The sequence below is a fragment of the Dermochelys coriacea genome, chromosome 2, assembly GCF_009764565.3.
Source record: "Dermochelys coriacea isolate rDerCor1 chromosome 2, rDerCor1.pri.v4, whole genome shotgun sequence".
Classification (NCBI taxonomy): Eukaryota; Metazoa; Chordata; order Testudines; family Dermochelyidae; genus Dermochelys; species Dermochelys coriacea.
Genome location: NC_050069.1, coordinates 116248740 through 116267103, shown reverse-complemented (window position 1 = coordinate 116267103; position 18364 = coordinate 116248740). Strand labels below are relative to the sequence as shown.

At 40.0% G+C, this 18364-nt stretch overlaps 1 protein-coding gene across 6 annotated transcripts in view; it reads right to left on the bottom strand.

Annotated features, from left to right (window-relative positions):
* MAK (male germ cell associated kinase) overlaps positions 1-18364 on the bottom strand; it is a 65538-nt gene that overhangs the window by 28221 nt on the left and 18953 nt on the right. For all 6 annotated transcript variants that reach the window (XM_043508340.1, XM_038393010.2, XM_038393009.2 and 3 more), the window contains 6 exons: positions 16619-16751; positions 16360-16531; positions 14761-14928; positions 7278-7598; positions 4868-5058; positions 3517-3647 (listed from right to left, as the gene is read on the bottom strand). In XM_043508340.1, the coding sequence (XP_043364275.1) occupies positions 3517-3647; positions 4868-5058; positions 7278-7598; positions 14761-14928; positions 16360-16531; positions 16619-16751 (1116 nt within the window). The remainder of the gene's footprint in view (positions 1-3516; positions 3648-4867; positions 5059-7277; positions 7599-14760; positions 14929-16359; positions 16532-16618; positions 16752-18364) is intronic.

Here is an 18364-nt window from a genome sequence, read left to right as displayed (position 1 = left end):
CCTCCCCGGCCAGGAGCTCAAGGGCTGGGCAGGATGTGGTCCGCGGGCCATAGTTTGCCCACCTCTGCTATAGATGAACAGGATAACAGTACACCGCTACCCCGATACTTGACACCAAGCAAGGCACTAAATTTAGCTGTATGGAGTGGAAATCCATCAACCTCAACAAAAAACTCGCACAGATAGACAGACAGACAGACAGACAGAAAGACATCATCTTCCTCTCCAAGTGCAAACAGATGGACATCATACCAAATGGACTGAAGGTAAAAAATGCATTGCAATCAACACACTACACTGACAATGGTGAGAGACTGTGCCACACACTCTCAAAGAAACTGAGGAACCACCTGATCAGCATCCTCTACAGCAGACAGGAGAAGATCAAGAAAGAGCTCTCAAAACTGGAGACTCTCATACAAAACCAACCTTCCACACAAAATTCCACGTGACTGGACTTTACAAAAATGAGACAAGCCATTTACAACACACACTTCACTTCTCTACAGAGGAAAAAGAAGAGTAAACTATCTAAACTCCTACATGCCAGAGGGGGCTACAACAGTGGTACCCTCAACTCACCTAACAATATTGTTAATCTATCCAACCACACACACAGCCTGGCGGAAAAGTCTGTCCTATCTTGGGGACTCTCTTTCTGCCCCACCACCCCCATTAACATGATACAGTTCTGTGGTGATCTGAAAGCCTACTTTCGTCATCTCCAACTTAAGTAATATTTTCAACACACCACTGAACAGTGCACTGACTCAAAGGAACCCTCCTCCAACATTACAAAAAGAAGAAGAATTCTGCGTGGACTCCTCCTGACGGTCGAAATGACAGACTGGACTTCTACATAGAGTGCTTCCGCAGACATGCACAGGCTGAAATTGTGAACAAACAGCATCACTTGCCCCATAACCTCAGCCGTACAGAACGCAATGCCATCCACAGCCTCAGAAACAACTCTGACATTATAACCAAAGGGGCTGACAAAGGAGGTGCTGTAGTCATAATGAACAGGTCGGATTATGAACAGGAAGTTGCCAGGCAACTCTCCAACACCACATTCTACAGGCCACTATCCTCTGACCCCACTGAGGAGTACCAAAAGAAACTACACCATCTGCTCAAGAAACTCCCCGAAAAAGCACAAGAACAAATCTGCACAGACACACCCCTAGAACTCCAACCAGGGGTATTCTATCTGCTACCCAAGATCCATAAACCTGGAAATCCTGGATGCCCCATCATCTCAGGCATTGGCACCCTGTCAGCAGGATTGTCTGGCTATGCAGACTCCCTCTTCAGGCCCTACTCTACCAGCACTCCTAGCTATCTTTGAGACACCACTGACTTCCTGAGGAAACTACAATCCATCGGTGATCTTCCAGAAAACACCATCCTGGCCACTATGGATGTAGAAGCCCTCTACACCAACATTCCACACAAAGATGGACTACAAGCTGTCAGGAACAATATCCCAGATAATATCACGGCAAACCTGGTGGCTGAACTTTGTGACTTTGTCCTCACCCACAACCATTTTAGATTTGGGGACAACTTATACCTTCAAGTCAGTGGCACTGCTATGGATACCCGCATGGCCCCACAGTATGCCAATATTTTTATGGCTGACTTAGAGCAACGCTTCCTCAGCTCTCGTCCCCGAGCACCCCTCCTCTACTTGTGCTACATTGATGACACCTTCATCATATGGACCCATGGGAAGGAGGACCTTGAAGAATTCCACCTGTATTTCAATGATTTCCACCCCACCATCAACCTCAGCCTGGACCAGTCCACAGAAGAGAGCCCACTTCCTGGACACGACACTGCAAATAAGTGATGGTGACATAACCATCACCCTATATCGGAAACCTACTGACCACTATACTTACCTACATGCCTCCAGCTTCCATCCAGAACACATCATACGATCCATTGTCTAAAGCCAAGCCCTAAGATACAACCGAATTTGCTCCAATCCCTCAGACAGAGAAACACCTACAAGATCTTTATCAAGCATTCTTAAAATTACAATACCCACCTGGGGAAGTGAGGAAACAGATTGACAGAGCAAGACGGGTACCCAGAAATCACCTACTACAGGACAGGCCCCACAAGGAAAACAACAGAACACCACTGACCATCACGTACAGCCCCCAGCTAAAACCTCTCCAGCACATTATCAACGATCTACAACCTATCCTGGAAAACAATACCTCACTCTCACTTGGGAGACAGTCCAGTCCTCGCTTATAGACAGCCCCCGAACCTGAAGCAAATACTCACCAGCAACTACACACCACACCACAGAAACACGAACCCAGGAACCTATCCTTGTAGCAAACCTCGTTGCCTACTCTGTCCCCATATCTACTCTATGACACCATCAGAGGACCCAACCACATCAGCCACACCATCAGAGGCTCATTCACCTGCATGTCTACTAATGTTATATATGCCATCATGTGCCAGCAATGCCCCCCTGCTATGTACATTGGCCAAACCGGACAGTCCCTAATGTAAAAGAATAAATGGACACAAATCGGACATCAGGAATGGTAACACACAAAAGCCAGTGGGAGACCACTTCAGACTTCCTGGACATTCTATAACAGATTTGAAAGTAGCTACACTTGAACAAAAAAACTTCAGAAACAGACTTCAAAAAGAAACAGCAGAACTAAAATTCATTTGCAAATTTAACACCATTAATTTGGGCTTGAATAGGAACTGGGAGTGGCTGGCTCATTACAGAAGCAGCTTTGCCTCTCCTAGAATTGACACCTCCTCATCTATTGTTGGGAGTGGTCTACATCCACCCTGATCGAATTGGCCCTGTCAACACTGGTTCTCCACTTGTGAGGTAACTCCCCCCTCTTCATGTGTCGGTATATTTATGTCTGCATCTGTAACTTTCACTCCATGCATCTGAAGAAGTGAGGTTTTTACCCATGAAAGCTTATGCTCAAATAAATCTGTTAGTCTTTAAGGTGCCACAGGACTCTTTGTTGTTTTTGAGGATAACAGTAATTCTTTAAGAAGCCATTATTAGGGGAGGTCACTGACACGATTGTGCTGGGGCAACTCTGAGTCCCGAGTCCTCAAATTCCTTGATATTGGTCAACTGTGTTATAGTTCTGGGTATCAGAAACTGTACTGGTTGTGTTAGCTGATGATCCTCTCTTACCAATGGACAAAAAGTATCCATTACTGATAGGGTCAGCAGGTTTGGACATTACCGCTAAGTGGACCTGTGGAGTGAACTGCCACAGTATACAAGTGGTGCTGAGACCTTCTCTACCCAGCCTGGTCTTCTCGTGCCAACTATGCTGTGTTTGAGGGGCCTTTATCTCCGAAGAACTGGAATAGTATTCGGCCAAAAGTCTGAAAATTTAAACTACTCAATGAAAGGTGAAATTATCAAATCAAAAGAACAAAAATAAAAGGTATCACAGATAGTTACTTCAAAACTTGTGTTCTTCATGACAAAGATTTTTCCCTTACCAGGAAGATATCTCGATTGTCTCAGGTAGTATTGTTTTGCTGATGTATTTGATATTCCAGAGTCATTTCGCATCAGAGCTTTGCTTTCCCCTCCTGATTGGATACAGCCCAAGGCCTTTGGCTCTGGCATGCTGAAAATCAAGATGTCTAGTAATTTAACTGATAACTCTAGACTCAGAATTAGACATTTACTCTAGCCTGATAAGTACAGTGCTCTCATCCAAACTCCACAAATCTTTTCCAAATAATGATTCTGGTCCTGATTTTATTTCCAGTGAAGTTAATGGAAAATTTGTATTTACTTCAATGGGAGTAGACTCAGGCTGTATGTGAAAAAAAGTGTGTCCAGATCTATTCTAAGAGCACCAATGCCTGGTTACTACCGAATGCTTAAAGTTTATCTCTGACTTGGGATTGAGATATACAAAACAGTTCCTAATCACAAAATAAGTTTACAACAAGTAAACATTTATCAGCTGGTGTAAAATAGACTGAACAGGAGTATATTTGCAGTGTTTGTGTATGTGAATTTTTTTTTTTTTTAAACACACAAGAGCAAAGGAACATAATCGTCCTGAAAATGAAAAAAAATAAAAATAAAAATGCAGGACTAGGTGAAAGAATAATTGAAAAAACCCTCTCCCCACGCAATATCATATGCCACATTCCACCTCAACGGAGAACATGAAATAATGACATTGGGCAATAATGAAGACCTGAGACCAAAATCTTTAAACTGTTGCCCAAGTGCTCTCTTTATGGGGCTTCATTACAGGATGGCTTACTTATGTGAATTAGGCTGTTTGGTTTCTCATTGCCTCCCTCAAAGTAAGTACACTTGTTAATAGCTAGGTTTCAGAGTAGCAGCCGTGTTAGTCTGTATCCGCAAAAAGAAAAGGAGGACTTGTGGCACCTTAGAGACTAACAAATTTATTTGAGCATAAGCTTTCGTGAGCTATGAAGTGAGCTGTAGCTCACGAAAGCTTATGCTCAAATAAATTTGTTAGTCTCTAAGGTGCCACAAGTACTCCTTTTCTTTTTGTTAATAGCTAGTCAGCCTCAAGTATGGTGAGGCATACCTGCAGGGCCAGACGTGGCCAAGAGAGGGTGCAGAGGGATAGCCCACCCTTTTACAGGCTACTTTAAGAGTGAGTTACTACTGAACATTAGTAAGGGTGGCAGACTTTGTCCCTAACTTAGTGGATAAAGAAAATAAAGTTAGTTTAATGTATCTAGATTTTAATCAAGCATAAAAATAAACCTTGCAATACATGAAAACTCACTCTAAAAACCAATTGAAGGTAAACTAAAACACAATAAAAATCAAGTGTTATGTAATTGTGGGACTTACCTAAATAGAAACTCTTTTGTTTTCTTTTCCTTTAACTGTGAAATGCTGGGCTTCTTGGAATATGAAATTCCAAATTCTGTGTCCTCCAAGTCATCCCAGCTGTCCATAGTCTTTAACAGTGTCTGACCCCATCGTCTCCTGCAATTTTTAAGACCAACTGCACCATTTTGAGGGCCCAGGGTTGCTTGCTTCTGTTTTCAATAGAAAAAAGTTTCAGTATTCTCTATTCTTATATTTTACATCTAGTTCATTGCCTGCCTGAATGCACTGAAGTGCTTGGAGAAATTTTCTTTCTCCTCATGGTAAGCAATTCAGAGCCTAATCTTGCAGAGGTTCTGAATGTCTAAACAGATATTAGTATCAGTAGGAATTCTGAGTGTGGCACAATGCAGGATCAGGCCCTAGTTGTCAAAATCTACCTGCAGCAGTCAGTTTAGGGACTATATACTAGTACTAATTTGCTGAGTCTAATTCACCTCTTTGGTTCCACTGGCTTAAGCCTGCAGAAAGAACCTGGGAGCTGAAAGTCTGTCAGGAATAGGGGGTGGAGTAATGCAAGCCAGCCACATCACCAGCAATCCAGAGCCAGTTGGCACAACCCTAAAAGTAGATTGTCCTGCCCAGGAGGGAGCAGAGCCAGGCCGGCCAGCCAGCCCTCTCCCAGGCACCCTCTACCAAAGGGTCTCCTGTAAAGTCCCAACCAGGTTTTAAAGACATCCTCTCCTTCATTCATCTGCAGTTGAGCTGATGGGCATTGGCATGATTTTGGAAACCCACTATTTATAAATACTTCTCATATTAGAGGTCAGTGAATATCATAGGAGGAAATAAAAAAATACTAGACATCTTTTTAATTCCATAAGATATTTCTTAATATTCTTGAGAACAGTTTTTATGCTCAAACTCCAGTTTTGGCTTGAATTGTACAGAATTAAAAAGATTTCAAGACCTAGTTTACAGTTTAGAAGACGTGAGTTTGATGGATTTTGCTGGTACTCATTACAGAGCAGAATTATGCCAGCAGACCTCAGATGGAGAAGTAATGTCACATATAATAGCACTGGAAGGGTAGTCTTAAATAATCTAGTCCAACTCCTGCTTCAAGCAGGAAGAGCACTAACCCTTTCCAAGTGGTTATTTAAACTTTTTTGGTAATGCTTCATATTAATGGTATTTTTATAAATAGTTTATAAAAGGAATGATTACTAGATAATCATGTTACAGACATGAGTAGTATGTGTTACAGAAACTGTAATTACATTAATCTATAATTTCTTCTACTGATATGCTTATAAGTCATCATTATAAATAACCTATTACCTTCTGGACAGTGTAACAACTAACCATTATTAAAACATCAGTTAATCATTTATTAATCCTTGGTAAACCACTTTTAGATGTTCTTGTGACAGATGGACAACCTCCTGTAATATTCTGAACAAACCATATGGAATTAAGATTGAATTAATTAATTAAACATTATTGAATTAGGGATAACACCTTTGGGGTATACCATTAAAAATGCAGTTGTTTATGTGTTATCACATTGTATCTACCTTCTCTACTAGGAAGGGGCGGGGGGAAGGTGCTGATATACTTCCTCCCTCATCAACCCTTTGAAGCTACCTCCTGGAGAGATATGCAAATACTAGTTCAAACTGGATTCTCCAAGGATCAACAGACAAAGAAAGGGGTTTTGGATAAACACTCTGCTTTTAAACTGGTTCATGGTCTTCTTCCTGATCCAGCAAATGGACAGGATTCCTGGTCCATGGAATTCCCCAATCCTTAGGATAGGGTTAGAAGAACTGATCCTACTGAGGTCTCATAAAATGGGGTGCTTGTTCTATGCAGAGGCTGGAATGAACTTGTGACCACAAAGGAATCCCTTTGAAGGACTGTTCCTGCCAGAGCCCATGTTAGAGTTGGAATTAATTCTGGTAGCTCATTAGAAGGTGTGTAGGTTCTTTTATTGTTTTTAATATATTTTCTTTGTAATGCTTTTTACCATAATAAAGCAGGCTTGCATAGGAAGTGCTGCACGGTTACATACCTATAACAATTACACCAGTTAACTGTCTCTAAAGAGAAAGCAAGTATGTGTACTTGAGCAACCTATCTATGCTGAAGGAAGGAAACTGTGCAGTCTGAACATACCCTGGTCAGAAGGGAGAGGAACGCATGTCTCCACCAAGAAAGGCAACAGCTGGGGAGCTGGAACCCTAAACTTGGGGGCCCAGGATGGACCACGGAGGGAAAATACAGGTTCAGTTGCCCTGAACTGTGACATTATTTAATGGAAAATGTGACCCCATTTAAAAAAAAGGGGGAGGGTATCTAGTGACTGTACCACAGCTAACACGGACAAATTATTTCATATATATGCTCTTAACTTTTATTGATAACTTACTGGTGATGAGTTTTTATGGATTGCTGGAAGAAGTGGTTGCGGCTGCTGCTGTTGGGGTAGTTGTTGATTAATTGTATTCTGTGGCAGCTGGATTTGCTGGAGAGGTTGGTGGTTAATCTTTGACAGAAGTTGTGGCTGAGTCTCGTCAGGTGCATCAGGTGAAGACTGAGATTCTGGTTTGGATACAGATTCTAGTTTTGATACAAGTTCTATTTTGGGTAGATTTGGCTTTGGCTCTGTTGGCTTAACAGGTTTCTGTTCCAAATTTTGTGGAGGAGGTCCTAAAACTTGGCCAACTTGAAAATAAGGGTATTTCAAAGCCTGAAGAAAAATGTAAAACATATTTAATACACTTCTATAATTAAAATGCAGAAACTTCTTCACCAGAGATGTAAGCAGGTCTCAAGCTTGTTAACAAATTCCACAGTGGAGGTGCAAGATGAATGCAAATGAGCTCACATGTGTAAGTGGAGCACATGGAATGGTGTACACTTGATATTTGATTCTGTGGTGAGGAAGGGGTAAAATAAGACTGTGTAGAGTATCAGGGTGGCATTCAAAAACATGACTGGAAGATATTGCAGGGTGTGTTTTTGAGGGGAATGTGATAAGAATCTGGTGCTTGTAAGTTATGCGAACACGCAGCCTAGAAATACCTAAAAGATGAATGGATGGATAGATAGCTTACAGATAACTTAGAAGGAATATCCTACATCCATTAAGAGCCATCTTGCCATCCCAGCACACATGTGGATTCTCTATTGCAATGTTCAGTTCACATAGTTTCCTAGGTTACCAGCATTAATCAGGAATATCCCCAAGGGGGATATTCTGAATGAGGTTCTCCTCTTACTTAGACTTAGGTAGGCTACATCTATTGCTGTATATGGGAACAGCCTCATGTAGGTGTCTTACACATATGCATCATGGCTGCTATTTTGACATTTATATATCTGTACACACACACACACGTGTGTTCGTTCTTTAATTGGTATACGCTAATAAGCAAAGTGTATCCTTCATTTTCAGTTCACTCTATGTATGTTCACATCTCCAGCTTGCTTGCTTTGTTTTATATAGCTTACTGTGGCCTACACCCAGAGACAGCACTCTCACGATGTTCGTCTGTAAATGGCAGCACCTATTTTCTTGACCTTGGTTGTTCAGTCTGCTTTTTTCCATGGCATCCTCATGTCCTCTGCTGGGTACACAGCACAGCAATATCATACGATCCAAAGGTGTAGTTTGCCAGAGCAGCCCAAAGCATTGTTCTGACACCTGTAATCTAGGAGGGAGCTATGCTTCAGCACTTGTCATTGTCCGAGCCTTAGGGATTGTCTACGCTGCCACGGGGAGGTGTGATTTCCACCACTGGAAGACAGATCTGTGCATGCTAGAAATAGCAATGTGGACACTGGCTTGGGCAATGGCTCAGGCTAAGTGCCTAAGCTTAGCCCCAGATGGTCAGGCAGGCTTGGACTTGGGTGACTAGCTCAAGCTGCCACCTGTGCCGCAATATCCGCAGTGCTATTTTTAGCACAAGTCCATCTACCATGCTGGCAATCACACCTCCCAGTTGCAGATCCTAAGAGCAGGATTAATTTTAACCAACTCCTCTTCAAAGGCGGCATTTAAGTTTTAACCAGGTTTTTCTCAGCAAAAGTGGGTTTTGAGGTAAGCCACTGAAAGAGTAGGAGTGACATTTTCTTTTCAGATTGTGCGGCTTTGGAATGGTTTCATTGGCTTCTTAATTTTGTGTGTGCACATTTAACTTTTTTAAGCTTGTCTATCTTCCTTTTCTTATGTAGGCAAATCCAAGTTATTTTGCCTAAGAAAGTCACCTAAGAATAAACTGTTTCATGCTGAGGTAGTAAAAAAAGCAAAACCCACCAGCATGCTCTAGTTCAAATCACTTATAAATTTGTCTCCCCCACCTACTCCTTCACTCTGCCGGTGTTTAAATGTGTTTCCAATTAATTTAAATACTATAGCAGCCATGTACCAAAAGTTATGATATAGAATGGTTGTTGAAATAAGGATCAGCATTAAGGGACCTGTAAAAATGTGCTGAAATATTGTATGTGTTAGGGCCAGATTTTGCCTCCCCTACTCATAATTAATTAGTCATATTTTATTCCCAGAGCCATCTCATTCAAGTTAAAGAGACGTCTCAGAGTAAACTACTATGCATTATGTGCTTGATCTACTTTCATTAAGGTCAATGAAAAGACTTCCATTCACTTCAGTAGGAGTTGAATTGAGCTTTATGGATAGGGCTGCCAGAATCTGGCCCTTAGCCTTTGCATATGCATAAAGTAGGATGTGATTCTGTAAACATAATTCAAGTGATTAGACCACTCACTTTGCACAAGACAATGCAGTTTGCATACAACATTCTGCATGAAGGAAATATACCAGCCTGGCCATGTAAATGTCCTCCTGTCCAACAGGAAAGGAAGTTCTCAATGTTGTTCCATGGCATCCACTCTAATGAACAAGAAATATCCTGCAGGATAGGAAGAATTTTAAAGGGCCAGGACACAAGATGTGAAAAATTTCAGTTTGGGTCAACTGTGAAATGGAGATCTGGATTTGGGTCCTAATTCCAAAACACCTGGATCTAGGTTTTATTTAAGATAACCTGTAATACTGAAAAACACAGAACCAAGATCATTTTTGATGATCTCAGCCCCAGGTAAGTCCATAAAATAGAACTAAGAGTGAATTTGTCCCCTATTTGTTTGATACTTGTGATGTCACTGAATGGTACAGGGGAAACTCGGAATCCAAAATAAGCTCTGTGCACACTGTACATCAATAGTCAATTACAATTCAAGACTTTAGGGCTATACATCATGTCCACCTGGGTTTAAGCTTGCTTGGTTAACAGATATGAGCATCACTTCATTTAATATTCTAAAGTGAAACTGTCTAAAACAGAGGACTAAAGATCTATTCAAAATATAGCAGAAACAAACATTTTATAAGTGTAACAAATTTATTTCAAACTATTGAAACATAGGGTATTCAATTCGTACTGCACTAGCCATCAGATTAATTCAAAAACTAAACAGCAGTAATCTGCATTGCTGCCTGATTTTCATATGATTAGATTAGATTAGATCCCTGAATTTTTGAAAGTCAATGCTGATCAAATACCAGTTGTCAACTTTGCATGTTTTTTTTAGGGTAAAGTCAATGTCAAATATTTGCATTAGCAGAAAAGTGGGGGTTCCTCACCCCCCACCTTTTGAGAGTTATAAACTGATTGTCTTATCTGACCTGATGTCACATTGACCCGTATACCAAGACAGCTTGATCACAAGCACTAAAATACAAAATCATACAAAATGAGACCTGCAGCACTTTGCAGATATGCAATGAGCATTCTAAGTACCACCATGGATTTTTAGCAAAAGTTGTAATGTATACAAAACCCAGCCCCCATCAAGCAGCTTCTGGCACTACACTACATAGAACCAAACTTAATTTTCTATTATTAACTACAAAATTTAAGGAAAACAAGTTCTGCACAATTACACAAACATTTAAAAAAAAACAACAAATTTATTTGGGCATAAGCTTTCGTGGGCTAAAACCCACTTCATCAGATTCATGGAATGGTTTAAGTGGGTTTTAGCGCACAAAGGCTTATGCCCAAATAAATTTGTTAGTCTCTAAGGCGCCACAAGGACTCCTCGTTGTTTTTGCTGATACAGACTAACATGGCTACCACTCTGAAACCTGTCACAAACATTTATAATCCACTTTTCCAAATATCAAGATTCCCTGAAAACACAGCTTTAAATCTCTCATCAGGTAAGTTCAGCCATTTTTCCATCCAAGTTGAACTCAATGGACTTACTATATTAGATATTTTGAGCGAGGGTCTATCTGCTCTCCATGGACATTAAAGAACTCCATTTTACTTTCCAAAAAGTATAGCCCAATGTTATAAACCAAAATTTCCCCCATGACAGAATATACCCCTATTCACCCCCTACACACTATTGTAATAATCTTTGTATAAGATATGCCTTGCTGGTCAGTATTGTTCTAGTAAAATGTGTGTGGCAACATTATATGTACAGTTATAATATTTCCTTTTATGGTGCCCTGCCCAAGCAGAAGTTAGCAAACAAGTCTGTCTTAAACAAAGGAATAAGTGCCTGCCTTAATTTCCATTTAAGCAGCGTGGGGGAAATTGCTGTTAACCTTGCTGTTGAACCTGACCCCATCCCACTTTATGACAAGATCTATGCATTATATGCAGCATAGGCAAGAGCGGTAACGCAAGAGGCCTACAGGCCTGAATCCTGTAAGACTTAGCTTAAGCTAAGAGCATTTGCATATGCTGGGCCATGGTATTTTGACCCAGATAACGAACTAGGCCAACCTCTAGCCTAGCTCAAGTCCCTAGCTGTCCATTATATGCAAACCCACCTGCCCAAACCTGCAAAAGCCCCTAGACAAAACGCTGCCACAAACAAACTGCAGATCTTGATAATAATGAAGTGCTCCAGCACAGTGCTAATTATGAAACTATTTACTTTGGCTCCTTATAAGGCTTTATTAACAATGCTTGAGTGATAAAAAAAATTAAGGAAATGTATCATTTGACTTGAATGTAAAAAACTATACAAGACTGGTATTATAGGGGCAGGACAAAGAGAGACCAGGATGGCACCTGCATGTGGCCATCTCTGTCTCCTTCTCCCTGCATGCTTGTATTCAAATAAAAGGACCTCAAACTGTTTAAACCAAACAAATGGTGTAACTCGTTTTCCATAACAGCAGTAAACAGAGTCATCAAGTGGGGAGGGAAACAAAGAAAGATCAAAGGTTTGATGAGAAAAACGTGAGAAAAAAACAAACAGGGAGCATCCTTGCACATCAACTTTGTGTCTTCTAGTTTCCAGCTGGAAATGTTTTTCAAGAGGGGGACTGAAACTATAAAAAGGAGGGACAAACATCCCAAGGCACCCCTTTCTATCTCCCTGTCCATTGCATTCATGGCACCTGAAGAGATAAAGGAAGAATTCACTGGACTCTGAGGCAAGGGTCCTGACCTACAGGGTTTGGTCAGTAAGACTGCTGAAAGCATGTGGTAAGAAACTTTGCTTGAATCTGATATAGTCTGTTAAGTTAGGTATTAGTAAATGTCTTCTCTTTATTTTTCTTGTAACCATTTCTGACTTTTATACCTGAGTACTTGTACTCACTTAAAAGCTCTCTCTTTATTGAGTACAAACTTGTTTTATTGTTTTATCTAACCCAGTGTGTTTAAATTGAAGTGTCTGGGTAACTCTGTTTGGAGTGACAAGTTGTGAGCATATTATTCTCAAATAAATAAGATGATATATTTTTTACTGTCCAGAAGAGGGCTGTACAGTACAAGACATACATTTCTGGGAGAAAATCTAAGACTGGTGGTGTGTTGGGATCTCCCTGCAGTATAATCCAGGCTGGTGAGAGCCAGAACATAACCCAAGTGTGGCTTGCAGACTGCAGTTACACACAGACACTCAGGGTGTGGCTTGCATGCTGCAAGGCTGTTTGTGAGCAGTCCAGGTGGGAGCTACTTCAGTAAGGCTCTGTAAGGAACCCAACATTGCAGGGCAGGGGTCACACAGCTGCTCATTAATCTGTATTGTACTCTGGTATGTCACATCCCCTCTCCTACTTTTTTCCTTTTTACATTGCTCTGGGCACCAGCTTGCTGCCTTCCACCCCAGAGGAGGCTGTATTTCAACAGGGCAATATATATACAACTAGTAAAATACTTTGGGATCACCCAGGATGAGAAGCACTGTGTATATCTAAAATGTTATTACTAAGTCCCGAATATATTTGATGAGAAAGAGAAGCTCTGCAGAACAGGTTCCCCAGCAGCAGAGAAACTCAGAAGAAATGGCATGTTCACTCTAATAATGATGCCCCAATAATCCCTCAACTGCACCCTCATCCCCGTTCCCCACACTGCCCTTTACCCGTCCAGGGTGGCTCTGGCCCAGTGGTGGGGCCTGGGCGCCAGGCCAGCAGCAGACCAGTCAGAGTTAGATGAGGAGGTGGAGTCAGCCACGTTCCAGAACTCTGAGGTGATGGGAAAGCTAGGCCACTTCCTGCAGTTCAAGGAGGAATTTGCAAAATACACCCACCCACTGCTGCAGAGCAGGGCTTCCTATTGGAAGGACAGAGCATTGTGATGCATCACGCTTCAAATGGATGGAGACAGAATGAACTGCCTTGGCTCTGCCCTGCAGGAGGAAGGACACATGAATAGTAGGGGTGGGTGAAGAAAACAGAGAGGGAGAAAGAGTGCATGTGTGATGAGTACATTTCTACAGGGCTCCAACACTAACATTTGGCACTACATCACAATACCATATGGACTATTGCACACCAACTCCTTGACACCTGTTTACATGAGCCCACACTAAAGTCTCCTTTATGTACTGCACAGCTGACTCCTTGACAATACAATTTAGGCCAGTTGTTCCTTTTTACAGAAGGGCTGTGTGGCATTCTTTGTGTGATGTCTACAGTGCTAGAGGTGACTCTTGTACTAGTGACTCTTGTACTACTAGTTCTTTTTGTAAAGTGGAGAGAGGCGGTTGATTTATTTTGTACCACCAGCTTAGTCACATTTGAGTCACCTGCATTATATCCACATGTGATTAGTTAGATTTTCATCTTGTCCTGCAATATTCCCTTTTTCGGTTATATTCCTTGCTATAATCCTCTTTTACATCCTATAAGTATACTTACATTAACTTTGGATACACACAAAAAGGTATCTTATTGAGATACCTTTGGTATTTGGCAGTATACATATTTTGGGGTTTTTATTAACTCTTATGGAAAAAGATGTGATATACCATTGTTGAAGTCCCCACAAAATTTGTCCCCGATGGTTTAGTAAGGTTCACCTCACATCTACACAAAGATATTCAGCTCTTATATAGCACTTTTCATCCATGGATCTCACACTACTTCACAAAGGAAGGTTTTATCACTATCCCTTTTATAAATGGAGAAAATGAAGCACAGAGAGAAGTAATTTGCTCAAGGTCACACAACAGGTCAGATACCAGGAAAACAACCCAGTCCTCTGAATCCCAGGTCAGTGCTCTGTCCATTAGACCACATTGATTAGTTCACATTGTTTCACTTGCTGACTGAATTTATTCAAGTAAGGTATCACAGAGACTGAGGCTCTGATATGGACCTGTGCTGACAGCATCAACAAGATCAAATTACAGAGAGAACAGAACTCACAGTTTGGTATTACTTGAACCACCCAACTTTGAACATTTGGGCTTCTCTCCTGTCTTATTTCCACCCACATGTACAAAATAGGAGGCTGATTTTTACTTTCTTACAGTGCTATGATCATCATTTAGCTAATGTGTGTAAAATTTTAATGTAAAGTACTATATAAATTATTAGCCTTATAATGAATCCATCACTTAGGCAGGCTTACCAGACTTGCTGTAGGTCGTTTCTTTGGATCCCAGTTTAGCATATCAGTCATAAGCTGTATTGCTTCATTGCTGGCATTTGGAATCAGAGTTTTGAGGTGCATAGGGATACATTGTGGGAAGCGGAAATTCATGGCAGACGCAAGCTGGTACCCTTCTGGCCAGTCACTCTATTAAAAAGTGAAAACAAGACGTCAGAGAGTTCACACACTACGTCGTTTTGGATCAAATTAAAACAGAAATCTACAACCTGCATGCTGAGGAGGGAGGTGCACAGACCAAGTGGTGGAAGCTGGAGTCACTAATCTTGTGGAGAGAATCCATAATGCCTTGGCATACCTGCATCTCTTCAGTCTATTAAAAATTCTGCAAGTAAAGTTGTCTTCTTCTGCTGCCACTGCAACCATCTTACCACAATGCCCCAATATCCCTTCACAAGCTTCCTCTCATTTTCAGCATTAAGTTCAGGCTTCTCATTTTTACCTTCCACCCCTGCTTACGTCTCTCTTCTATCTATTAATCCTACATATCTTCTCACTCCCATGTACCTTCCCTTCATACACTGTTTGCTCCTGTCACCTTCTTTCATGCCATCCCCTACTCTCATTTCCCATGCACCAACCATCATTCACCTCCTCCTTCAAACCTTCTTTCATGAAGTCTCCTCACTGTTGCATTTCCACACTTCCTTCCATTTGAACTGTTGTGCTATGGTTAGTTGTATCCAAATTGAACAGTATGCTCCTTGAAGTGGAGACTGTCTTTCTATGTGTTATGTAAAGTGGCACACACATTTAGAGCGTACTACAAACAACAACACATGTAGTACTTTTGTAACTCATTGCAGAATCAAGCATTTATGATTTTTGTTTTAAAAAGAACAAAACCTGATTTGTACCTGCAGAAAATAAATGTTTGCATACCTGAATATTTGCCTGCTCAGACAACTACTTGTGCAAGCAACTTCTGTGTGTGTGTGCAAATGCAAGTACAAGTGTACATTTTTGTAAGCACTACTCAGCCTACATTTATCAAAACTTGGCCCTTAAATAGCATATGGTGCCTAAAATAATTAAAAGTAATTCTAACATTTAGAGATTGTCTACATTTTTCCTCCCTTTATGCCATTACTAACAATATTTTACATGAAAACAGGAGCGCTCTATCTTATGAGTTTATGTGTTCCATTGTTTCCTCACTTTAAAGGCACAATTCTTTAATTAAGACATCATAATAATTTGGTAATGTTACAATGAAAAAAATATTTTAATGCAAATATCCTTAAAGCCACATGTGCAACCACTTTTTAAAAAAAACAAACAAACAATTTTTCATTTATCTGGCTTTCATCATGATGTAGATTAAGTGGACATAAAAATCACACATCATATAAAGGGTGTTAATGCACAAAACAGAAGTATTATTCTATACGTCAAAAAAAACAAATAAGTACAATTTAGAAAGCATCAAGTGTTTGCACAAGCAATTACTTCATCGTCAATAGTTTATATGCACCCATTAAAGGCAAGAAAACACTTCATACGATTTATTCATTTTATTCTCATTAACGTATACTACTACAAATCTACAATAGGACTTACCTTCTTTGGAGTCCCTAATACTTGGCAAATTTTGAAGATTTCATCTACTTCGCTTGTCCCTGGGAAAAGAGGTCTCAGCGTGTACAGTTCAGCCATTATGCTACCAACAGCCCATATATCAATAGGTGAGCTATAAATAGAAGATCTCAACAAAACTTCAGGTGCACGGTACCTATAAGAAATCATGGGCCAAATTCAGAAGTGGAAGTACAAAGCAAGGGTAAGTTAAGGTCATATGTTTACTGCATAAATCACTTACCATCTGGTAGAAACATAATCGGTGTATGGTGGCTGAGATCTTAATTCTCTAGCCAATCCAAAATCAGCTATTTTCACAAGTTCTGGGCCCATACAGAGAAGGTTTTCAGGCTTCATATCCCGATGGAAAAAACCTGAGAGTATATACAGAAAAAGACAAATTATGCCATCACTTGTTCATCAACCAGCTTTGATTTAGCCATTCAAAATTCACTTTGGGATTCTCTGGAGACCATAAGCTTTTCTTTCATTCACACTCTTTCAACATATGTTATATTATAAAGGAAGGAAACAGTTTTCCTATAATTTAATTTGATTTATTGGTAAATTAATAAGCAAAAACTATCTGGTTTTAAAACTCTAAAGAAAACATGCAGCAACTTTCAGGATATGGCTATTTCATTTTGAACTGTGATGGTTTGGCTATCAATGCAATGGTAGTTTGTTTTAATAATTTTAAATAATAAACCAGTTTTAGAAACAGAGCACTTTTTTGTTTCTTCCTCTTTTTATTTATTTATATATATATATAAAACAAATGTATAAATAAAACAAGAGTCTCTGACAATATTATTCAGTTAAATAAAACTAACTCCTACAAGAAATGTTATCACTCTGGTATCACCTTGCAAACACTGGATTTTAACAGGACATCCAAATTCTGATTTTAATTGTTCATATCTGCAGTTACACATATGTTTGTTTCATGCACCTAAATTCTAATTTGAGCATCGAAATACAGGATTTGCAAGTTTTATCCGTGTTTTAAAATTAGGCTGTCTATAACATGGCTTCTTCCTAATCATCCTTGCTGTTTAATTCAAATATGTTGTTAGATTTGTAGAAAGTACCTATTGACTAAGCAATACTGCAATTCAGTAATTACTGAATTTATTAGTTTTCTATGTGCAGCCAAGAAGATATGAGTACCATCATTATCAGAAAGCGTTGGAGATGGACTGGCCATGTGCTTCGGATGGAAACTGACTCCATCACCAGAATAGCACTAAGATGGATACCTGAAGGCAAGCGAAAACGAGGCTGCCCGAAAACATTGTGGCGAAGAGCTGTGGAAGCTGAGCTGAAAAACCTGGGACACAGCTGGGGAACCACTGAAAGACTTGCCAGAAAGAGACAAGAGTGGAAGAGCTTTGTCGCTGCCCTAAATACCAGAGGCCTAATGCATACTAACTATGAACTGAAAATCTAAAAATCACAAGGATTCAGTTCTAATTATGAAGGCAAAAGGTGATTTTGTAAATTTCATCATCTTTCTATGCCAATATATCTAAGATTAGAACAACACTAACATTTTATAGACATGAGACTTTTTCACAAGTTCTCTACATGTGACTCACTCATCTATTTTATGCGTATAAATAGAAAGTTTGTTGTTGACCAGAGAATAATCTATAGTCATAAATCAAAAAGACACGAAAACAATACTTTATAGATCACTTACAACATTAGTAAGCATAAGAGAGGTTCTTTTTAGTGGAGTACTGTATCCAAGAGTCTTACTATGTCTGTGTACAAAAGCTACGCTAGCGATGACTTAGAATACTATGTTCTTTATTTTATCATCAGTGAACATCTTATTTTCTCTGGCATATTGCAGACAAAGTGATAAGGGGAGGAAAAAAGTATAAAAGATAAAATGAACAGGAGAATAGAATAATACTTTTTTAATATAAAGGGACTTGTTACTAGTATATCAGAATGCAGTTTAAAAGATGCTTTGCATACC